Source organism: Mastomys coucha, unplaced genomic scaffold, assembly GCF_008632895.1.
Source record: "Mastomys coucha isolate ucsf_1 unplaced genomic scaffold, UCSF_Mcou_1 pScaffold21, whole genome shotgun sequence".
NCBI classification, from domain to species: domain Eukaryota; kingdom Metazoa; phylum Chordata; class Mammalia; order Rodentia; family Muridae; genus Mastomys; species Mastomys coucha.
In genome coordinates, this window is record NW_022196904.1 from 22,832,777 (window position 1) to 22,856,015 (window position 23,239).

The 23,239-nt window shown below is 48.8% G+C and overlaps 1 protein-coding gene across 6 annotated transcripts in view; it reads right to left on the reverse strand.

Moving 5' to 3' along the window:
• Positions 1 to 23,239, reverse strand: part of Sipa1l3 (signal induced proliferation associated 1 like 3) — a 209,987-nt gene that overhangs the window by 42,114 nt on the left and 144,634 nt on the right. For all 6 annotated transcript variants that reach the window (XM_031386009.1, XM_031386003.1, XM_031386005.1 and 3 more), the window contains 4 exons: positions 19,729 to 20,305; positions 13,233 to 13,507; positions 8,935 to 9,186; positions 6,126 to 6,263 (listed from right to left, as the gene is read on the reverse strand). In XM_031386009.1, the coding sequence (XP_031241869.1) occupies positions 6,126 to 6,263; positions 8,935 to 9,186; positions 13,233 to 13,507; positions 19,729 to 20,305 (1,242 nt within the window). The remainder of the gene's footprint in view (positions 1 to 6,125; positions 6,264 to 8,934; positions 9,187 to 13,232; positions 13,508 to 19,728; positions 20,306 to 23,239) is intronic.

Sequence of the window (23,239 nt, forward strand, 5' to 3'; positions counted from 1 at the left end):
TTTTTAAGGCTTTGGTACTAGGGTTGAACTGAGTTCTTTTGTGACAGGGTTTCTCTGTGTAGCCCTGGCTGTTTTGGAACTCACTCTGTAGACCAGGCCAGCCTCCAAGTCAGAGATCCGCTTGCCTCTGACTCCACAGTGCGGAGATTAAAGGCATATGACACCATGGCCCAGCTTAAGAGTCCATTCTTAACTTGTTTGACTGAGGGTCCAGTTTGAGGTGGTTTAAGAGGCTTTATCAAAGCAGCCTTGACTCCAACCAACCTTGACCTCCCTGGCTGCCCTCACACATGGCCAGCTGCCTAGGGAAACATGCTTTACCATGGCTGGACACAGAAGCAATAACCCATTTATTCAGTTTCCCACAAGGTCAGTGTCAAGCCCTGAGCCCTGGAGGAAACAAGTGATAGAAGCAGGGACTGGCTGGGGCAGAATGGAGAGTGCCGACCACCAAGCCAGAACACTCACTGCCACTACTGAGCCATCTCTCCAGCCCCTAAAGATTTATTTTTATGTGGGTAAGTGCTTTGCCTAAATGTATGTATGTGGCCCTTTTGAGGTCAGTGCCTGTGGAGGTCAGAAGAGGGTGGTGGGTCCCTTGGAACTGGAGTTGCAGATGGTTGTGAGCCACTAAGTGCCTGTGGGGAACTGAGCCATGGCTCTCTGCAAAAGTAGTCAGTGCTCTTAACCGCTGAGCAATCTTCTGCCCAAAAAAACCCTTCTGTTGGTTTTTTCTTCTATCCTCCTCCTCCTTCTACTACTACTTTCTTTTATAAATAAAAGAGAGGGAGGGACTCAGTATGCAGCTGTGGCTAGCCTGGGACTTGCAATGGCAAGTTCTTCCCTTTTTAAAACAAAAACTAGAGTGGAAAGGGCTGGTGAGATGGCTCAGCGGGTAAGAGCACCGGCTGCTCTTCAGAAGGTCATGAGTTCAAATCCCAGCAACCACATGGTGGCTCACAACCACCCGTAATGAGTTCTGATGCTCTCTTCTGGTGCGTCTGAAAACAGCTACAGTGTACTTACATATAATAAATAAATAAATCTTAAAAAAAAAAAAAAAGCCGGGCGGTGGTGGCGCACGCCTTTAAAAAACAAAAACAAAAACAAAAACAAAACAAAACAAAAAAACTAGTAGCTTGATGGTGGTGGTGCATGCCTTTAATCCCAATACTTGGAAGACAGAGGCAGGTAGATCTCTGTGGGTTCCAGGCCAGCCTGGTCTACATGGAGAAACCCTATCTTTAAAACAAACAACCCCCTCCCCACAAAACAACAACAACAACAACAACAAAACCAACCATGAAAACCCCCAAAACCCAAACAAACAGACAAACAAATGAACTGTTCTAAAAAAAAAAAAGTTTTCAGGGTTGGGGTGCACTTCAGTAAGCATGGTGCTTGTGAGCATATACAAAGCCTCCGACTCGATCCCTAGCACCATATATGGCTGTGTGGCACTGTGCACCTATAATCTCAGCACTCAGAGGGTTGAGCCAGGAGCTCAGGAGTGCCCTTGGCTACGTGATGGGTTCCCTGAACCCCTAAGGTGAGGGGATGGGGATATGGATATGAATAAGAAGACAAGTGACCTGAGCACCAGCTTTATCCCACCGTAAACATGCCCGCCTCACCAGGACTGACTATCACTTTAATACTAAGCCAAAGGAACCCCTTCTTCCCTGAAGCTGCTTCCTGTCAGAACCTGAGGGCAGTGATGGTTAGATCTGAGTGGCTTAGGATCTGAGTGTTCTGGGAACACCTGGCCAAACTCAAAGTCAGGGAGAAATGGAAATGCAGAGCTGTGAATCGCAAAGACCAGGCACTGGGACCCCAACAAGAGAGGTGTGGGCTTGGAAGAGCTAGAATCAAGGAGAAAGTCCCGGGGAGGCTGACCCCTCCCCCACCAGCCACGGGTGTGACTGTGAGCAGTGTCTCCAGATCACCTACATGGTGATGATCTGGGCCACCCCCAGCTACTCTAAGGCTTGACTCCTGTCCAGACTGCTTCCTGGCATAGACATGTTAGCCAAGGGGATTCACTCTGCTGAGCCCCAGTTACACTTCTACAAAATGGGGATAACCAATTTATGTCATGAAGCTGCAGTAGGGCGCCTATATCAGGCATAAGACTGATGGCACAGACCAGAGAACTTGGAAAAAAAGATGCATACAGATGTGTCCTGTCCCTCCACTTATTTTTAAGTAGCAAACGCAAAGGAGAAAGGCTGGCTTTCCTATTCATATCCATAAATCTGGGTGGCTTAGGGTCTGAGTGTGCTGAGAACACCTGGCCAAGCTCAAAGTCAGGGAGAAATGGAAATGCAGAGTCATGAATCACAAAGACCAGGCACTAGAACCCCAACAAGAGAGGTGTGGGCTTGGAAGAGCTAGAATCAAGGAGAAAGTCCCGGGGAGGCTGACCCCTCCCCCACCAGCTCACGACTGTGAGCAGTGTCTCTAGCGGCCACTGCTTGGCCAGGTGTTCCCAGCACACTCAGACCCTAAGCCACTCAGCTCTTAACCATCACTGCCCTCGGGTTCTGACAGGAAGCAGCTTCAGGGAAGAAGGGGCTCCTTTGGCTTAGTATTAAAGTGATACAGTCAGTCCTGGTGAGGCCGGCATGTTTACGGTGGGATGAAGCGGTGGAGAAGCAGGTGCTGGTGCTCAGCTCAATTGCTGGAACAATCAGACATTCTTGGCAAAAGAGGAAACCTGACCTAGACCTCTCACCTAAACAAAAGCCAAAACAATCAAGGACACTGAGTACAGTGGCATCCACACAAGTTTGTGTGTGTGTGTGTGTGTGTGTGTGTGTGACTAAGGCAGGAGGATCTCAATGTAAAGCTCTGTCTGCCTGGGATACAATGTTTCAATGTTAATGAAGCATTGTATCAAAAATAAAATAAAAAGTAAAAAAAGAAAAGGGCTAGAGATGCAGCTCATCAGTGGAGACCCTTTCCTAGAATCCCCCAGTGAGGGGCTGCGGGGTGGCTCAGTGGTAGAGACCTGTCTAGAATCGCCTAGTGAGGGGCTGGGGGTGTGGCTCAGAGGTAGAGCCTTGCCTAGAATCCACCAGGGAGGGGACAGGGGTGTGGCTCAGGGGTAGAGCACTTGTATAGCATTTGAGAGGTCTTGGCTCAGTTTCCACTATGAAGGGGAGATAGGTAAGAAAATCAAGGACTTAAAATGCCTAACAGTAAAATGTTTGATTTATATTAGGAGAAAGAATGACAGTTAAGAGATCAAAAAATGTTTTGTTTTGAGAAAGACCCTTATGAAGAAGATGAAAAGAACAACCGAAGGCCGCTCATACAAAGGGCTCTTGAACACTGCGGAGCACTGAGTGAAGTAGAAACTGGGCAGAAGACAAACACATCACTGGAGAGGATACATATCTGGCAGATCAGCACACAAGATGCTCGGCATGGTTGGCCCTCAGAGCAATGCAAATTACAGCGACAATGAGACAGCACCATGCACCCATCAGAACAGTGAACATGGAAAAAAAAAAAAACAGTGGCAATGCCACATGGCAGTGAGACCGTGCAGAAACTGCAGTACGCATATGCTGCGGATGGGAACAGGAAACGGACTTACCACATGGCAAGCAACTGTACTGGGCATCGATCCCAGACAAATGGAAACAAATTTCTACGCAGAAACGTGTATGCTTGAACATACATGTTACATGTTCACAGCTTGAATATTTATAATGGCCCAAGCCCAGAAACTCCCCAAGTATTTTTATTTGGGTAGATGGTTAACCAACTTTATCAATTAGCTGCACCTTTTCTTAAAAAACAAAAAACAAAAAAACCAAAACAAAAAAAACCCCAAAACAACCCAAACTAAAACAACAAAAACCCTTAAACTTTATTTTATGAGTGAATGTTTGCCTGCATGTACATATTTACACCATACATGTGTCTGGTGCCTATGGAAGTCAGAAAAGGGATCAGATCCCCTGGAACTGGAGTTACAGACACTTGCGAGCTGCTGTGTGGGTACCAGGAACTGAGCCTGGGTCCTCTGCGGGAGCAGCCAGTGCCTTAACTGCTCCCTTACTTTTATTTTTGAGATGTGGTCTCACTAAATTGTCCAGGCTGGCCTTGGACTTACTCTGTATCCCAGGTTAGCTGTGACCTTTTGACCCTCCTGCTTTTGCCTCTTAAGCTGTATCTTTGTTTTTTTTTTTTTTCCTTTTCTGTCTTACAGTGGAGAGTGGCTGGAATTGCAAGCCTGTGACACCAGGCCCAGTACTGTCACATCTGGTACCAGCCAGGTGCTGTCATTTGGAGTCTCAGTCCTTACTGAGGCCCAGGTGTTGTCCCAGCAAGCTACACATTCTGGAATCTTCTTTGCCTCTCTTTCATCCAGCCATTCTGCTCATTCATGCTCCTTCCTCTGTTACAAACTCCCATCAATGCTTTCTTCCTGGCACGGTCCTCCTGGCTGGGGCTGTGCTCCCCTCTTCTGTTGATGTGCTCCTCAGCCATGTGGCTTGTGGGGTCTCTCTCTAGCACAAGCAAGGGGGAACAACAGGAGCCCTGGCAACTAAGTAGGCCAGACATTCCTCTCAGTACTTTACACACTGGAAGCTCTTGGGTGTCCGTGTGCTAACAAGGGCTGCACAGTGGCCTCTAGAAGGTAAAACAGGGGCTTCCTGACCCCCTTGATTTTCTAACAGGGGCTTAGCATCCAACATGGCGCAGAGTGGGGCTCTCAGGACACTGTCTACCAGCGAGAACAGAAACTCAGGGTTAGGCCCAGGAGTGTATACTTGGATCAGTCTTCCTTGGGTAAGAACCTCAGGTTTGTTGGACTAGTCCCTGGGCTAGAAGCAAGTGGCTTTGCTCCTTCTTATCATCACTTACAGACCAAAAATTTGCCTTCTGTCAGCCCTAGTACCCTGTGATGGAGACATGGAACAAACCAGCAAGTTGCCAATATTGGAGCAAACTCATGCTCTCTTCACGTGTGCATATGGATATGTGCTATGCCCAAGTGGCTAGCTTCTCTCTATCATAGGTGGCATGTCCCCGCGGCTGGTCTTTGTCTGTCTTTATGTGTCCTGCCTCCTCTTTCTCCCACTTTCTCTTTTTTATCTCTCTTAACTTGGCTTAGAGAAGGCAGGCTGCTTGTGGCCACAGTCACGCCAGGGACCACAGAGGGAGCAGGAGGGCAGAGTTGGTCTCTCCCTTCCTTGGGCCAGGCTTCCAGGATAAGCACAGCTCAGGTTAGGAGGCTGGCCTCTCCTGAGGGGTTTTCAGTGAGGAAAAGGCTGGGACACTCGAACAGACTACCTAGAAACCTGAAAGGAGGTGGCCAACGGGCTGGTGTATGGCATTCCAGGGTCCTTGGTCAGGGACAGCGATGGGCAGATCTGAGGACCAGCCATGCCAGAGCAGGCATGGGTCAGAGTCTGGGAGGCTGAGCAGACTGAGCACAGGGATGGGAAAGAAAGGGGCAGGAGGGGTTCAGGATGAGGCTCACAGCTCTGCCTGGAGGACAGGGACAGGGTGGGAATTCCACTAATACAGGGACTCAGGAGGACCTGGGATACCTGGTCCTGGAATCACATTCAGGTGGCCTTGAATGGCATACTGTCCAGCCTGGGTTTGTTCCAAAGGCACTGGAGAGCCATGGAGATTTAGGGGAGATGGCTTATGCTGCCAGGTTGGAGTTGGCTCTAAGGGGGAGGGATGGAATTGGAAAGACCATGTGACCTGGATAATACTGATGGCTTGGTTTTAGTGTGTGGGAACTAGAGACAGATGAATGGGATGCTGGGGAGAGGATGGCTTTGCTCAAAAAGAAAAAAAAAAAAAACCACCAAAAACCAAAAAACAAACAACAAACAAACAAACAAAAACAAGAGCCAACAACAAGTTCTACCAGATCAGCTTAGCTCTGATTTTTGTTGTTCTGTTTCTTTGTTCTAAATTTTAAGGGGACATTGCCAATACTCTAGTGGTCATTTTCTGACCTTTATTTTTTTGGGGGGGGTCCATAAACCCCACGACATGGTGGATTGAGATAGTGAGGTGCCTTTCCTAGGAATAGAAACCTGCAGCGGCAATCACCAGATGATGTCATTTCAAAAGCAAGGGGAAACTCTGACCTTTCAGGAGAAGGCTTGTATCTTGCGTAGGTGGAAGAGCCTGGGGTGGAGAAGCTCCCAGAAGGCTGTCGGTAGGGAGGGACTCTGTCGGCCCCTGCTGGTGACGCTGCAAAAGGTGTTTCTGGGAAGCTGACAGGCCTGGAAAGACACAGGAGAGGGGACAGAGGCAGGGTAAGGAGGCATCCCTGAGGAGGAGGAGGAGGAAGAAGAAGAGGAGGAGGAGGAGGAGGAGAAGAAGAGGAGAGGAGGAGAAGAGGAGGAGGAGGAGGAGGAGGAGGAGGAGGAGGAGGAGGAGGAGGAGGTGGCAGCATACAACAGCCCCTCAAGTCCAGTCAAGTTCTGGAAGCTATCCACCCCTTGGATCTACATGCAAGAAGAGGGAAGACAGGAGGGTCCTGTCCTCTTTCTCTGTGCTCTGTACCCAGTTTTGCAGCCAGAACAGGGGCTCCTGGGGACAATTCTCTTCCCTTTTCTGGGAACAAAGCTGTTCCTCTGCCCCTTCATTTCAGGAAAATTTACACACACACACACACACACACACACACACACACACACACACACACACTTCGTTTTTCAAGACAGGGTTTCTCTGTGTAGCCCTGCTGTCCTGAAATTCATTCTATAGACCAGGTTGGCCTTGATCTCAGAAATCCGCCTGCCTCTGCCTCCCAAGAGCTGCCCAGCATGCATATTTTTTTAATTAGATTTTTTTAGATATATTTACTTTTATTTGTGTATGACTACTTTGCCTGTATGCATATTTGTAACTGCATGGGTGCCTGGTGCCCACAGAGGGCGTCAGATCCCTTGGAGTTATAATGATTGTGAGCCGCCCTGTGGGTGCCGGGAACTGAGCCCAGCTTCTTGGCTTTTAAGCGCGGAGCCATCTTTCCAGCTCCCTTACTTATTTATTTTTGAGACTGAGTCTCACTATGTAGCTCTAGCCGGCCGGGAACTCACTGCCTAGACAAGGCTGGCATTGAACTGGCTGAGATCTGTAGCCTGGCTTTTGTTACTTTGTGGGTTCTTCTTTCTTCCATCCCTTTCTCCCACCCTTTCAGCCCCCTAACACTAGATAAGAGAGAGAAAAAAGGATAAAGAAGAAGAAAGAAAAGAGACCCCTTAATAAAGTTGGGGGCCTGAGAGGGGGTGGTCCTTGGACCGCTTCCTGCTGATCATAGCCAAGTGTGATCTTCACCATCAGGATATATGACTCCTTCTTTCTGATGTCTCTTCTTAGCACAAAGCTACTCAACAAACTGCGACTACCAACCAGCGACCACTCGGGGCTTATATACCCCTGGATAGTTCCCAGGATTCCAAATATCCCACAACCACAGAAACTGTCTGCTGCTGGTGAAAATCACACTCCTGCTACAACATGAGGCAAATCACAGTCAGCTGCCATGGACAGTGAAGCAGCCCTGTATCCCACATCTGGGAATAAAACAAAAACATAGTTTTATAATAGTGTTTTTTTTTAAGATTTACTTATTTTTATATATAAGTACACTGTAGCTTATCTCAGATGTGCCGGGAGAGGGCATCAGATCTCATTATGGGTGGTTGTGAGCCAACAAGTGGTTGCTGGGATTTGAACTCAGGACCTTTGGAAGAGCAGTCGGTGGTCTTACCCACTGAGCCATCTCACCAGCCCCCAATAGTGTTTTTTTTTTTAAAGAGACCAAAATTCCAACATTCTTACTACAGAGATCCAGCTGCCTCTGCCTCCCAAGTGCTGGGATTAAAGGTGTGCGCCGCCTTGCCTGACCGTCTATTTTTATACTTTTTCTTTTTGTTTGTAGAATGGGGGCAAGGCTGAGGGCTGCACGCCTGGCATGCTTCACTTCTTAATATCTAATGCAGCCAAGTGAGTATCTCAGCTGGGCCTGATGGTCCAGGCCTATAATCCAGGCTACTGAGAGGTCTAGAGCAGGAGGCTCTTCCGTTTAAGGATAGTCTGAATGACATAGTGAGATCCTGTTCTAAAGAAAGGAGATGAGCTGAGGATGTACTCAGGGGGAGAGCATTTGCCAAGCATGCCAAAGGCCTGAGGTTCAACTCTCAGTATCCTTAAACACAAGATAGTATAAACTAAATCCCAGTATCAAAGTCCCTGAGGTGACTACCAGCCCAAGAAGCCAGTCCTGCAGGTTCTATTACTGACCTTGGAAAAAAACCTTTTTTTCCCCCATATAGAGAGCTTTTTGTACCTGTCCTGAGGCCCTTGGGCCAACCCAGGAATGGAGAGAGAAGGAAGGAATGATGGGGAGAGCAGATGGAGACAGATAGAGACAGAAGGGTAAGAAAGGAAAATGGCCAGGCATGATGCATGCCTTTAATCCCAACACTCTGGAGGCAGAGTCAGGCCAATCTCTGAGTTCCAGGACAGCCAGAGCTACACAGACAAGTTTTGTCTCAAAAATCTAAAAAAGAGAGCTGGAGAGATGGCTCAGTGGTACTCTTCCAGAGGTCCTGGGTTCAATTCCCAGCACCTACAAGGTGGCTCACAACCATTTGTAATAGGATCTGATGCCCTCTTCTGCTGTGTCTGAAGACAGCAACAATGTACTCACATATATAAAATAAATAAATCTTTAAAAAAAAAATCCAAAATAGAAAAAAAGAAAAACAGAGAAAAAAGGAAAATGAATGAAGGAGGAGGAAGAGCAATGGTGGGAGAGAGAGAGAGAGAGAGAGAGAGAGAGAGAGAGAGAGAGAGAGAGAGAGAGAGAGAGGAGTGAAGGGTGAGGGATGGCTTGCTGGCTGTTGGGACACTGGATAGCAGTGGTGTCCTGGGGGTCCTTACCTCTTGCTGTGCAGTGGCTGGGACTCACGGAAGGGCACCACGGGTGTCTGCTTAGGGAGTCGGCTCAGGGACTGGACATGGCCAGGAGTGGCAGGGGTGGTCCACTTGGTGGTCGGCAGAGAGTTGTGGGAGGCAGGCCCGCTCCACTGCCAGGGAGCATTGCTGCGGTAGGGGGGTCGGCCCCCAGGGGTGGTGGTTTCCGACTCCGTCTTCGGTTCCGAGGTATTCATATCATAGGTCTCTGGCCACCCCCTGGAAAAACAAGTTTATTACTTATAAGGTCTGGGCCGGCTAGCGCACAGGCCATCAACTTGAGAGGGACCGGCTGTCTGGTTAACAGTGGGCTAACTCCAAACTGAGGTGATTCATTTTAAAGCCTGGGTGGCATCTTTCAGATTAGGGCCTGAAGCTTACATGGAGCTGCTAGACCTGAATCTCCTTTTTCCTCTAGGTCTTGGTTTCTCTTCGTCCCCTCCCTTTTCTCTGGCCCAGGCCTCTAGTCAGTCAGTGTTTTCAACAAACCAGAACCTCCCAATACCCCGAGCAGTACTTTGGGCCGGAAGAACAAATGCCCTCAAAAAATCAAAGGACAGTCTCTGCCTTGTTCCCTAGAATCTCAAATGCTTCTAGAAGAGAAGCAGGTGACCTACTTTGCAAGGTGGTTTTAAAAAAAAAAAAAGAAAAGAAAAGCACATGAAATCCAGAACCCTGGAAATAGATGCAAGCCCGTGTCTGGCTGGCACACGCACCATAGTGCAGAGATCCAGCCTGGGGCATAGCAACCCAAGCTGTGCTGGCAGTTCTGCTACCTCTGCCACACAGTGTGCTACACAGCACGGGAGAGATCCTGAGCTTACAAAAGGCTGAGCTTAGGATAAAAAATCCAGCTCTTAGATCACAAGAGCTAAGCTCTGAGAGGCAGGTCCAGAGGACCTCATTCCGATGTTCCTTTGGCCTGAGACACTCAGGCATGGCTGCTAAAGAGCCATGTCACCGGACCTGAGGACGTGTTCCTGTCCCAGGCCCTATTCAGGGTACCTTTCTGCAGTAGTATGGTAGAGCTGATGTTCAGTGTTCCTTATGGTTGTTTTGGGGATCAGGAACCCCCAGGCACCAGATAGGGAACAATAGGGACACGACCTTCTGACAGAGCCACCAGATAGTCCAGGCTGGCAGAGGTGGAGGAGGGCCACGTATCCTGAGAATTGCTATGTGCTCTGAGCCAGGCAGATCTCACCCCTAGATGCTGGGGATGAACATGTGACCCACACCCAACCAATCAGAAACGCCTCTCACCCTAGACAAAGTGACTAGTGTAGGATTGTCACAGGCTTTAAGCAGTTCCTATCAGAGCAGTGAGAGCAACCTGGGAGGCACTTCTGAAATTATAGGGGTGGGGACTTTGCTATGCTCCTACCAGGGACCTAGTGGCGGCTTATGTCATCACCTGCCGCAGCCAGGTGTGATCTAGGTGCAGCAGTGTATAAAAAGGACTGCTTGCTCCCCCACTCCCCCACCTCTCTCTCTGTTCCCATGTGTTCCCAACTGATATTTCTCTTTCTCCCCCCCCTTCCTCCCTCTCTCCCTCCCTCTCCCCACTCCTTCTTGTCTGTGTCGGTGTCCCCTTCTCTGTCCTCATAGCTCTGCTGCTGTCCGTCTGCCTCTACTACTTCTTCAGGCTCCCCCACCTCAGTAAACCTTCTTTATACTAGGTCTATTGCATGACTCGATTTCTCAGGGGGACACCTTGGCATGGGCCCCCCAGGCACCCCTTACATCCGCATGCTGCTGCCAGTGCATTATATTTTACAATAGGGGAGTATAAAGATCTATTTTTGCAGGCGTTGCTATGCAGGGGAGACCCAGTCCAGAGCTGTGTCACTTGTGGTGGGAGATTGACTGAAAATGACAGCAACTAAGCTCAAGACTTTGAATTCTGGGTCCTCTGGCCTCCGTTTCCAGAGTGCTGGGATTTGCAGGTGCCATGCTGGGGAAATTGAACCCAGGGCCTTCTGCATGTCATATGAGCACTCTACCAATTGAGCCATACCCTTAGTTCCAGTATATGGCCTTCCATATACTGTGTGACTTGTTCATGCTCACACAGCTGCAACAGCTAGAAACTGAGCCAGACTGGTGGCACATGTCTTTAAATATTAAAGAGCACTAGGGGGACAGGGGCAGGTGAATCTGAGTTCAAGGCCAATTTGGTCTATACAGAATTCCAGGCCAGCAAGGCTATATAGTGAGACCCATTCTTAAAGAAAATCAAACCAGGGGGCTAGAGAGATGGCTCAGCGGTTAAGAGCACTGATTGCTCTTCCAAAGGTCATGAGTTCAAATCCCAGCAACCACATGGTGGCTCACAACCATCTGTAATGAGATCTGGTGCCCTCTTCTGGAGTGTCTGAAGACAGCTACAGTGTACTTACATATAATAAATAAATACATTTAAAAAAGAAAAAAGAAAAAGAAAAAGAAAACCAAACCAAGCCAAAAACCTAAAGCAACCAATCAACCAAAGCAAGCAGTATCTGTGTCATACCCAGAAGTCGGCATGCCACACCACTCTCTCCCCACCCTCCTCCAGCTCTCACACGCTGTCTGCTCCCTGAGCCTTGGAGAGGATCCCTAAGTATCCTCTGTACTGTGACTAGTGCCTGCGGTCGCTACTGTCCTCTGTAGAAAGAGGCTTCTGCGACCAAAGCTGACAGCGCCACTACCCACAGGCACCAGTGGGGTCATTCAGCAGACATTTTGACAGGTACACCATGCCCACTTAGCAAACAACAGCAGTAGCGTTCTCCAGTGGGGCCTCTGGCCTTCCAAGCCAGGGAGGATTCCCTCCTGTGGAGCTGGCCTCAAAGCCAATCAAAGCCACTGACTGCCCCACTCTTTTTCTCAGCGTCTTGAGAGCTGGAGTAATAGCCATGTATCACCCCACATGCTACTGCTTCTTTCTCTTTTTTTCTTTTTGGTGTTTGTGGGAGAAGCTTACTCTGCAGCCCTGGCCCTCTGTAGACCAGGCTGGCCTTGAACTCACGGAGACCTCCCTGCATCTGCTTCCTGAGTGCTGGGATTCAAGGTAGCACTACGACATCCAGCCCTGATGGAACCTTCCAAATGTGAAGGCTTAGAGTCTGGGCCATATATTATTCGGGTACTTGGCGTCTTTGAGATCCTCACAGGTTTATTAAACCAACTGCAAGGTTGGGGAGGGGCGTCTGTATAGAGTAAATAGAGGACTTGCACTTGTTTTTGTAAATAACACAGTAGAGTGCTGGGGTGACAGTTCAGTGGTTAGGGTGCATTTGCTGCTTAATTATGCAGAGCAGAGTTCGGATCCCAGCACGGGGTTAGGTGGTTCACAAACATCTGTAACTCCAGCTCCAAGGGACATGACGCCCTCTTCCCGTGTCAAGGGCACCTGCGCACGCACGCACGCACGCACGCACGCACGCACGCACGCACGCACGCACAGCCAGAGCAGCAGCCTCTGCTGGCCAGAAGCAGAGCTTCTGTAATGGGTCGGCCTGGTTAGGTTGGTTTGGTTCTTGTTTGTTCTGTGGCTGTTGTTTCTGACACGGTCTCATGTAGCTGAGGCTGTCCGTGAACTTGATACAACACAGAGGGGCCTGGCCTTGAATGACCCCCCTGCCTCTACCTCTCAAGTGCTGGGACCCCAAGTCCACACCCCCAGACCTTGTGTATGTACTTCCGGGTCAGTCTCTCTCTCTGTAGGACACAAAAGGGCTTACTCTGCCCTGTCCACTGTTCTAATGCCTAGCACTGCAAACAGAGCCTGCATATACCAGGGAGCCTAATAAATGTCCCTGTGCCCTGCTGCTTTCGTGCTTTGTGCGCCATCTAGAGAATGTGACTACTAACACACCCATGGATGCTGGGGAGGGGCACACATGGGACTTATACTGGGAACCAGTTTCCACAAGACTTTCATTACTCCATTCCCACTGTCATTAGCCCTCTGAAACAGGGCTTATCAAAGTGGTTCTCAACCTGGAACCTGTTTCCCAGGGGTCATTTAAAGACCATCGGAAAGCACAGATATTACATTATAGTTTATAACAGCAGCAAACTTACAGTTATGAAGTAGCAACAGAAATACTTTCATGGTTGGAGCTCACCACAGCATGAGGAACTGTATTAAAGGGTCGCGGCATTAGGAAGGTTGAGATCCACTGACTTACTTATAAGGTTCCTTCGCCGAGGTCTTGGGGCACCCTTTGCAGCTATCTGGAAGCTGCCAATCTTGGCCCCTCTCAGAGTGATGCTCTTACCTCCGGGGAGTGCCGTCTTCAAACGGTGGTATGATGACCACCTTCACAGTGACGGAGGTGCGCAGCAGGTCGATCATCTGGTCATGGCTTAGTGTCACCACAGCCACCTTGCAGATCTCTACCAGTCGGCTGCCTTGCCGGAGGCCAGCCTGCCAGGCAAACCCATAGTCCTCCACTTCAGCCACTGTGCCATCGTACTTCACATGGAAGCCCAGCTGCCCGAGCCCGTTCCGCCGCAGGGTCATATCCACTGTCTCCCAGCCGTTGGTCATCACCTGTGGGCAGTGGGTGGGATGAGTCTCATCTGTTTGGCTCAGAGGCGGGCTCTGAAGACCCTTGTCCAATCAGTCCCCTCTGAGAGGGACTAGTGAATGCCACTTGCCTTCCAGGTTGCTACCAGGATCCCAGTCTGGACTCCTGGATTCTGGGTAGGAAATAATTTATATAACGCTCTGTTCAGAGAGTACAGTAGTCATGGATGGCATTCTCCAAACATTCCTGCTTCTGTCTTCACCTCTCAGCCCACTGTAGTTAGCTGTGCGAGCTGTGAGATCAGTAGGCCTGGCCTTTTGGTTGGGGTATTAGCTAACTGATTGATTGACTGACTGACTGATTGATTTTGTGGCACTAGGGATATAACATAGGATTATGTGCATGCTAAGCAAATGTCTACCACTGAGCCACACCACAGCCCCTCACTGGTGGGTTTTATGCAAATGCTCTCACCACAGGATGACATCTTCAACTCCTCACTGGTGGAGTGTGTGTGTGAATGTGGTATGTGTGTGTGTGTGTCCCCAGACGTGTGTATGTACATGTACACAGAAGGCATCAGTGTCCTTTCTGGACCTCTGCATTACTCCCTTGAGGCTGGTCTTTCTCTGAGCCTGGAGCTTGCTGCTTTTTTGCTGGGATGGTAGCCAGAGGACCCTGCTGAGTTATCCATCTCTCATGTCCAGTGCTGGAGTGAGAGGTCCACATGGCCAAGCCTGGCCTTTTGTGTTGGATGCTGAAGATAAAACCTCAGGTCCTCACACTTTTACAAATGTTCCTGACTGAGCCATCTCCCAACGCCCCCAGCTTTCTCTGTGACTTTTAATTTTGAAGCAGGGTCTCTCACTGCCCAGGTTGTCCTTAGACTTTTGTTTTTCCTACCTCAGCCTCCCTCACTAAGGCCTGGGTGAACATTTAATTGCCAGTGTGAGACTGCATGGGCCTTTTTAGATTCTACCATCAAGCCTAGTAATGTTCTAGGTATGGAAGGCTGTCTAGGCAGTTGGAGGCCCCAGGACTAGAAGAGGGTTGGGCAGAGCCCTTGGTCAAACTCAGGATAAACGTGTAATATGATAGACACCCTTGCTGTTTTAGCCATGAGTGTGTCTGACCTGCGCAATGCCCTGAGTGTGGCAGTAAGTGGGGAGTGTGGTGGCTGCAGTGCTGGGGTCTCATGCCACATGCTTCCACTTGGTGGCACTGTTCTTGGAGGCACAGACCTCCCAGCATGGAGCAGGCTGCCAAACGGGCCTCACTTCTCATTTCTTTCAGCTTCACTCATGCACGAAGCCTCAGTGTTTTCATGTGAGTGTCAGACATAAATTCACACTGCCTGGAAGCCCCAGGACCTCAGTCTGCCATTAGTGAATCTTCTTGGGACACCAAAACACTTACCTTTGCTATGCTACCAACCTGCCAGGTAGGATGTGGTCACTGGTGCTCCAGTGACCCGGCCAGTGTGCAGGTCACCCAGCCTTTCCTTCCTTTTACGTGTCTTCGAGTGTGAAGACCTCAGGGGAGGACAGTGGGAGTGCTGAGCTAGCCTTTCCCACTTTATTCCCATGACACAGGCTCTCTTTTTGAGCCAGACTAGCTTTCTGAACTAAACTTGCTAACAGCAGTCAGCAAGCCCCAATCATCCTGTTCCTGTCCTCCACATTGGTGGGGTACAAGTATGTGCATGGCCACATTTGGCTTTTTATATGGGTGCTGGGGTGGGGGTGGGGTTGAACTCGGGTCCTCAGGCTTCTGTAGCAAGCATTCTTACTCTCTGAATCATTCTCCCCAGTCTTGTCAACCACTCTCTGATTGCATTTGAGGTCCACTCCTCAGGAAGGAATGGCCAAAAGTCTATGGCTTGGAAGGTCATAAGCCCTAGTGGGAAAATGGTTTTGCTAAATGGAACATAATATGCCGGTCAAATTGCCTTCTAAGTATTCATGATGTTGCCTATAGATTAGTGCTGCCATCAGCTTTGGTCATAGATGCTTCTTTTTGTAGTGTTTTCTTGTTCTACGGCTGAGGAACGCTGTGGTGTTGTTAGCTGCAGGAGACTGGACGGCAGTGCTAGTGGCTGTGCCGCCTACCCACTTCCACTCCTATTTTTTGAACTTGTTTTATTTTTTAAGTGAGGCTACCCCTTCACTCTTCATTAGGGTGATTGTTACTGCTCTGGAAAGCCACTTAGGCAGGACAGACCTCCTCACAAGCCTGGGTGCTAGGGGATAGTGCCTGCAATCCATGTGGATGTGTCACTGATGGGTGTCCCACCCTCAGCTGACCACTGTTCTTGTGCCTGTGGACCCACTACATGTGGACTCAAGTTTCAAGGGAAATAAAAACAACAAATAAACCCCAACACATAGTACTGAAAAGAAAGCAACATGGCAGATGGTGGTGAATGATTGGAACTTACCAGCCAAGTTTTCAATTCTAGACAGTAAGACCTCAGGGGACAGTGACCAAAGGCTTGCAGGGAAGGAGGGACTAAGCCATGGAGCAATCAAAGACAGTTTCAGTAAGAAGGGATAGGCGTACAAAGGCCCTGAGGTTGTACAACTGCCTAGCACGTCTAAGAAAGAGCCTGTCTGTGTGTGTGTGGCAGGGCACAGTGGGAAAAGGCTCCTAGAGGGATTAACAGGGAGTGAACACACAGGCCTCTTGCCTTTCACCTAGGGAGATAAGGGACACAGAACCGAGGTGATCAGATCCCCATGCTGGGAACAGATCACAGCGGGACAAAGGCAGAAACAAAGGAGGGAGGGAGGAAGGGAGAGGGAGAGGGAGAACTCACGTGTGCATGTGTAGGGGGCTTTGTGTGTGTGTGTCTGTGTGTGTATACCATGCACATATACATGTGTAGCCTCCTGCAATAATTTGGAAGAGGCTGGGCATGGTGGAACAGGCTGGCAATCTCAGGTAGAAAACCACAGCTTTGAAGCTAGCCTGGGCTACAGAACGAGAGCATGTCTTTCCCCAAATATGGAGCCATGGGCGGGCAGCCTGTGCTAGGGAGTAGGCATGGGAGTGGGGGAAGCAGCTGCAGGCTGCCTGAAGGTGTCGCAGACAGATAGGGTGTGGATGGGAGAACAAGGAGTCCCTGGCTGATTACAAGTTCCCTGACCTCAACAGAGTAACGTATGTGGCCTTTACTGAAACAGGAAGCATGGGAGCATGGAGAAACTGCAGCCTGCAGTGACTGAGGTTTCCACGGTCACTTGGGCAGCCCTGGGAAGATTCTGAGGAAGCAGCTGGAGACCAGCCTTGTGTTCAGATCTAGAATGTCGTGAGTCAGAACGACTTGGAATCAGAGAAAATTCTGCTACCTGCAGGCCATATGGGTGCATGTGAATACCTGTTCCTCTCTGAGCCTGAGTCTCCTCATCTACCAAATGGAGAGAAGAGCAGCATTTGAGCTGGTGTGAGGACTTCCAAATGTCATGTGTACAACTCACTTGACAAACCAGTCATTGATCAGCGCTTACTGAATGCTTACTGCATACCATCCTAAACTTAAGTTTGAGATCAGAAGAGTTCAAACAGAAGGAGACCCCCAGGGTTCAAACCTTACCCTTTCTTACCTGAGTACTGACCAGGCCCACCCCTGCTCGGCTACCCAGCTCATACGAAGTTGGGTATGTTTGGACCGGTGGTGCTGTGAATAGGACTCCATTTTCTGTCAGGAGACTGACACACTGGCTACAGTGGTTTCATGAAGATGTATGAATTGTGAAGTTAGAGAAGCTGAGATTAGAGTTTAACCAATGCCACCCGAATTTAACACAGAGCGATGCTACTGGGCGAGGTCATGGCCAACCAGGTCAAGGAAGCTTGACCTGGCAACGTAAGTCACTGAGCTGTTCAAACTTTTGTATCATATATGTAATAAAATGAGACAAAACCCTGCATATTATACAGGATTCCTTTTCTTCTTTTCCTCCTTCCTTTCTTTCAAGATTTATTTATCCATTTTATGTATATGAGTACACCATAACTGTCTTCAGACACACCAGAAGAGTGCATCAGATCCCATTACAGATGGTGGGCTACCAGGAATTGAACTCAGGACCTCTGGAAGAGCAGTCAGCGCTCTCTTAACCACTGAGCCATCTCTCTACTCCTCCTCCTCCTCCTTCTTCTTTTTTTTTTTCTTTTTTTTTTTTTTGGTTTTTCGAGACAGGGTTTCTCTGTGTATCCCTGGCTGTCCTGGAAGTCACTCTGTAGACCAGGCTGGCTTCGAACTCAGAAATCCGCCTGCCTCTGTGCTCTACCACTGCCCGGCTCCTCCTTCTCCTCCTCCTCCTTTTTTTCCCCCAAGTACCAGGGATGGAACTGGGGCCCTCAGGTGTACTAGCCAAGTGCTCTACCAGTGAGCTCTGGCCCCAGCGCTGACACGGGATGATTAGTATTTCTACTTTCTAGTAAACATCCAGTAAACTATAATGGTTAATGGTGGTTGCCAACTTGGCTGGGAGAAGGGCCTATGGGCTTACCTGTGGGGGATGCCTGTGACACTGCTAACTAAGACAGCAAGATCTACAGCGGGTGGCACCATTCCCTGGGTTTAGACTTTTCCAAATGGAGAAGGTGAGCTAAGAACTGGCAAGCATGCACCTGTCACCCTCTTGTCACTGTGGCTTCTCTGCTGTGGTGGACTGTGAGCCAATAAAGTCTTTCTACTCTAAGCTGCTGACCCTCCTGCATATCGTGTAGCTACAGGATTACACAGAATCTAAGTGTGTCTGGTGGTCATACAGCCAGAAAATGGCAATACTGGTGATTTGGAGCCAGACCTTTGGTCTCTAGACCCCCGTACTACTGTAGAATATGGCTTTCTCTGGTATGCTTGGCATGCTGCTACCAATCCCGTCAAAGACCACCACCTCAGGGATGACCTCAGCTCTTCTCAACACAATGTTCCAGGCTGTTATTACCACTCATTTGTTGGGCCAAGAGTTGAGTTGTCCACCAGGAATGAATGTAAGATTTCTCAGCCTTTACCCTGACCCTGCCTCATGGTCCTGGAGATAAAACCCAGGGTCTTAAACATGCCAGGCAAGTAAGTGCTCTATCAAGCTATCTTCCTACTCAAGGATTAACTTTTTTGTTTTGTTTTGAGACAGGACCTTTCCACATAGCTCTAGATGTCCTGGAAGTCACTGTGTGACCAGGCTAGCTCTGAACTCATAGAGATCAGCTTGTCAGCCCCTGCTGGTGCTGGAATCAAAGATGGCACCACCCAAGCCTGGTTAGAATACAATCTTCACCATATTTTATGTCCTTGTCTTTTAATACAGAAAGTTAAACCATGTATGATTACTGTGACTACTAGTATAAAACTGAATCCATCCATACAATTAAGTCTGTTTCTTTCATTGTACTTTCTTGTTATTTTTTATGTTCCTTGTCCCTCCTCTATACTTTAATGGTCTAGACTGGGGTAGCCAACCTTTTGATATCTGACGTGGTGGTGTGGTCTATAAATGTGCTGGGCCACATTTGTAGCTATCCTGGGTTATGTGGGGCTCATAACCCAACCTGGTCTAGAACCTTTTATTTAATTTTCACTTTTGTAAAAGTGTGTGTCTACAGGCAGGTATGTGCATGACAGTGTGGGACGTGGCAAGCACAGAGGCCAGAGATGTTGGAAGCCTCTAAAGCTGGAGCTACAGTGAGCTGCCCAACATGGATGCTTGGGATTGAGCTCAAGTTTCAATCTCTGAGCCATCTCTCTAGCCCCCTGGAACCTTTCCTTTTATCTTCACTCTTCCAGAAAAAAGCTCTCTCAGTTTCTGTACTGAGAATTGAACCCAGGGCCTTGTGAAATGCTCTACCACTGAGCTTATTCCTCTAGCTCCACTTAAACTTAAGTGTAAATTTAGACTTGCATGTTCTGTCGACTTTCAGGGATAATGAATGCTTCTGTTTGTTTGTTTTGTCTTTCCAAGGTGAAGGAATGGGCAACCACAGACTCCACAGACTTCTCCAGAGCAATGTGGCTGAAAGGTTCACCAGACCGTGTGCGTGTGTGTGTGTGCGTGTGTGTGTGTGTGTGTGTGTGAGAGAGAGAGAGAGAGAGAGAGAGAGAGAGAGAGAGAGAGAGAGAGAGATTGATTCTTAGGGCATGTTACACCTGACTGCCTGGGCCAGGGAAGGTACTACAATACTTCTGGAACCTTCTGCCAAATATGCAAGACACCCACTGTTGGCCCTTCTTTCTTACCTTTAGTCTCTGGACAATGTCCCTGATGTCCTCCACAGAACCCTCTGCAGCCTGTAGAAAGATGTGGTCCCCTCGGCCATAGAAGATTTTTATTGTAGAGGAGTCTGGGGTCCAGCCAATGACGTCCCCACAGTAGCAGTTGAACACCACCTCCTTGGTGCGCAGGTCCAGGAGCACTACAAACTCATTGGAGATTCCCAGAATGCAGTCAATCTCTGAGCCCTGGGCGTAGTCCTGAGCAGCCACCCGCCAAGCGATGGCCCCAGCACTGTGCTGTTCTGCTCCTGCCCTGGCCTTCGTCTTCTCCTTCTTTTTGGAGGTCAGGGAGATGAGGTTGAATTTGCCAGAGGAGTCAATGGGGGTGTTGGAGACACAGTTTTCAGCTAGGTCCTTCAGGTACTCCTGACGGGTCCTGGTGGCCATCGTGTGGAATTTGTCGGATTTGTGAGCAGCATTCTCAGCATTAATTACCTTGGCTAGCAAAAAGTCTCTGAAGACGTCAGATTTGCGGAATGTGGTTCCATTAGGGATTGGGGGGCCAAAAGGAGGAGCATCTTTGGATCGGGTCACAGCCATGCTGAGGAGGGAAAAACCATTTAGAGAAAAAAGAATGCAACTCTTTTTTTTTTTTTTTTTTTTTTTGGTTTTTCGAGACAGGATTTCTCTGTGTAACCCTGGCTGTCCTGGAACTCTCTCTGTAGACCAGGCTGGCCTCGAACTCAGAAATCAACCTGCTTCTGCCTTCCAAGTGCTGGGATTAAAGGTGTGTGCCACCACTGCTTGGCGCAACTCCTTAAAACTGATAGGATATATACTTGCAACCCCAGCACTTGGGAGGCGGATGAAGGGTCAGGAGTTCAAGGTTGGCCTGGGCTACTAACTGTCTCTAGCCAGGGTGATGGCAAGCCAGGTGTGACCGGTCTGGTCTACGGAGTGAATTCCAGGACAGCCAGTGCTACACAGGGAAACCCTGTTTTGACCACCCCAAACCAAAAAAAGAAAGAGCTAAAGAAAGATCTTTTTGTCTCTCTCCTGTCCACCATGCTGGAAATGGAACTGTAGAGCTAGGTAAGTACTCTGCTACTGAGCCATACCCTAGCCCTGGGGTTTATCTTTTATAAATGGAAGCATATATCTAATCAACAAATTGCTAGTTAATTAGACTGCAAAGTTAAAGAACATGTTTTAGAGTATATATACATATATAGCATATTATATATATTACACACACACACACACACAGTGCGGGGGATCAGACCAGGGACTCACACATACAGAACAAGCGATTTACTACTGAGCTGCATCTTCAGCCATCCTTGGTTTTCCGAGACAGTCTCATTATGAAGCCCAGTTGACCTTGAACCTGAGATACCCCATCTCAACTTCCTGAGAGCTGGGATTACAGCTATAGGCTCCAGATTTCATCTACTCTTGTTTTACATAAACTATGTATTAGATTACAGTTTGGGGAAAACAAACAAACAACTTTCTGTCCTCTCTACTGTCCCAGTCAGATGCAAGCTTACTGCCATTTTCCACTGATCATATGATTCGGTTTGGCCAATGCCTTTAGAATGAGGGCTTGAACTGTGTGAGTACAGGAGGGATGCAGGGACCTGTACTTCTATACTCTTGAGTTGCAATGGGATGGATAGGCCCCGGGGAGAGCCTACTGCTCCTAAGAGGGTGAGGAAAATCTGGGACAGGCTTGGACAGGAGCTGAGTCTAAGGGAAGGGTCTTAACTTGTGGGTTGAGACCACTTGGCGGGGTGGTGGTGGTGGGTAAATTACACTTTTACAGAGACCACATAACAGATGCCCTGAACATCAGATATTTATATAACAATTCATAACAGTAGCAAAATTATAGTTATGAAGTAGCAGCAAAATGATTTTATGGCTGGGGGACACCACAACACAAGGAGCTGGATTCAAGGGTCGTTGTGTTAGGAGATGAGAGTCGCTGGTCTAAGGCAGAGGTCAGAGCTGCCGTTCCTGTGGTGTACCATCAGTGTTGGGCTAGCTGACTGGATGTGGAAGTGTGTGTGTGTGTGTGTGTGTGCGCGCGCGCGCACGAGATTTAGTTTTTTTAAAAAATACTTGATATTAATATACTTTGTAAATCATATCAACAAAGATTTTTTTGAATCTGGAGCTAGTGTGGTGGTGCATGCCTGTAATCCAAAAACTTAGGAGGTAGTGGCAGGAGGATCAGGAATTCAAGGTTATCCTTAGCTTCACAGCATGTTGGAGGTCAACCTGGGATTCATGAGACCCTTTCTCAAAAGAATAAGTAAGTTATTTATATAAGTAGACTGTAGATTATATAATGCCCTATGCAACTCAAATGCAGTACAATGCCTGCAGACATTTGGTTGACCTCCATAGCACCCTCCCGTATCTTGACAGGGAATGGTGTAACATTCACCCATCTGTTTGACAGGGGCTTCCTGGATGCTCCTCTCAGCTTTGTGGATATAGCAATTCCGGACTCTCTACAACTGCTGACTGAGCACACACATGAACAGACACTGGCAAAGACAGAGAGTGGTAGGCCAGGGCAGGACTGAAGCTCCTGCTTTGGACAGTAGCGTCTGGGGGTCGGGGTGGGGCTAAGACCCCAGATTGGGGGAAAACACAACAGACAGAAGGAATAGCCTGTGGGACAGCCCATGTGGGAAAGAGTACATGCAGAAGGAGGCAAGCCCAGGGTCAGAACTCAGGCGACAGGGACATGCCACACATGGCCCCGTCTCACACTTCCCATCTTCCATGGTCTGGGAGAAGGAAGGCCTCTATACCTGGGGTCCCACAGGCTCAGGCTTAAGTGAGTTTGGCCAACGGGAGTCACTGGTAAGAGGAAAGATGCTGGGGTGCGCCAATGTTCAACGAAGTGATGTGAGGAGAGGCCATCTATACTATGTCACTTCTTGTATCGTATTGTCTATTGATGATGGGGTGTAAGCATGCCCTACAATGCCTATGCAATGGTTAAACCAACTGAGGTCATATTCCCCTGAGTGTGTCCCCGCTGCTATATACAATTATATTCACCGTTCTCCTTTCCTTCCTACCCAGCCATGATAGTTGGTGGGGGCTTTGGGCTTTGGTTTTGATGCCTTATTCACAGCCATGGCTCTTGCTACGTGGCCCCCTTCCCAGAGCCACAACTCTCACCAGCTTCTAGAAACTTTTCTCATGCCCCTTGGTTTGTGGGGTGGGCAGAACTGGTTCCTTGCTGTCCCGTGTCCTGGATACTCTAGTTCCCAACAGTCCCCTCAGTCCCGTGTCCTGGATACTCTAGTTCCCAACAGTCCCCTCAGTCATCCACACCGTGAGTCTGTTACCAGCCTTCTGTTAAGTCCTTGGTGGTGGCAGCAGTGGCTTCGGCTTCTCTCTGGCTCCATAACAGAAAGAGATGCATCTGCAAAGGTCACCGTGCCCCACTCCTATGGCACTGAGCAAGGGCAGGAGATGAGCAACTGTAGAGCCCTAAAGATTGGCCTGACCC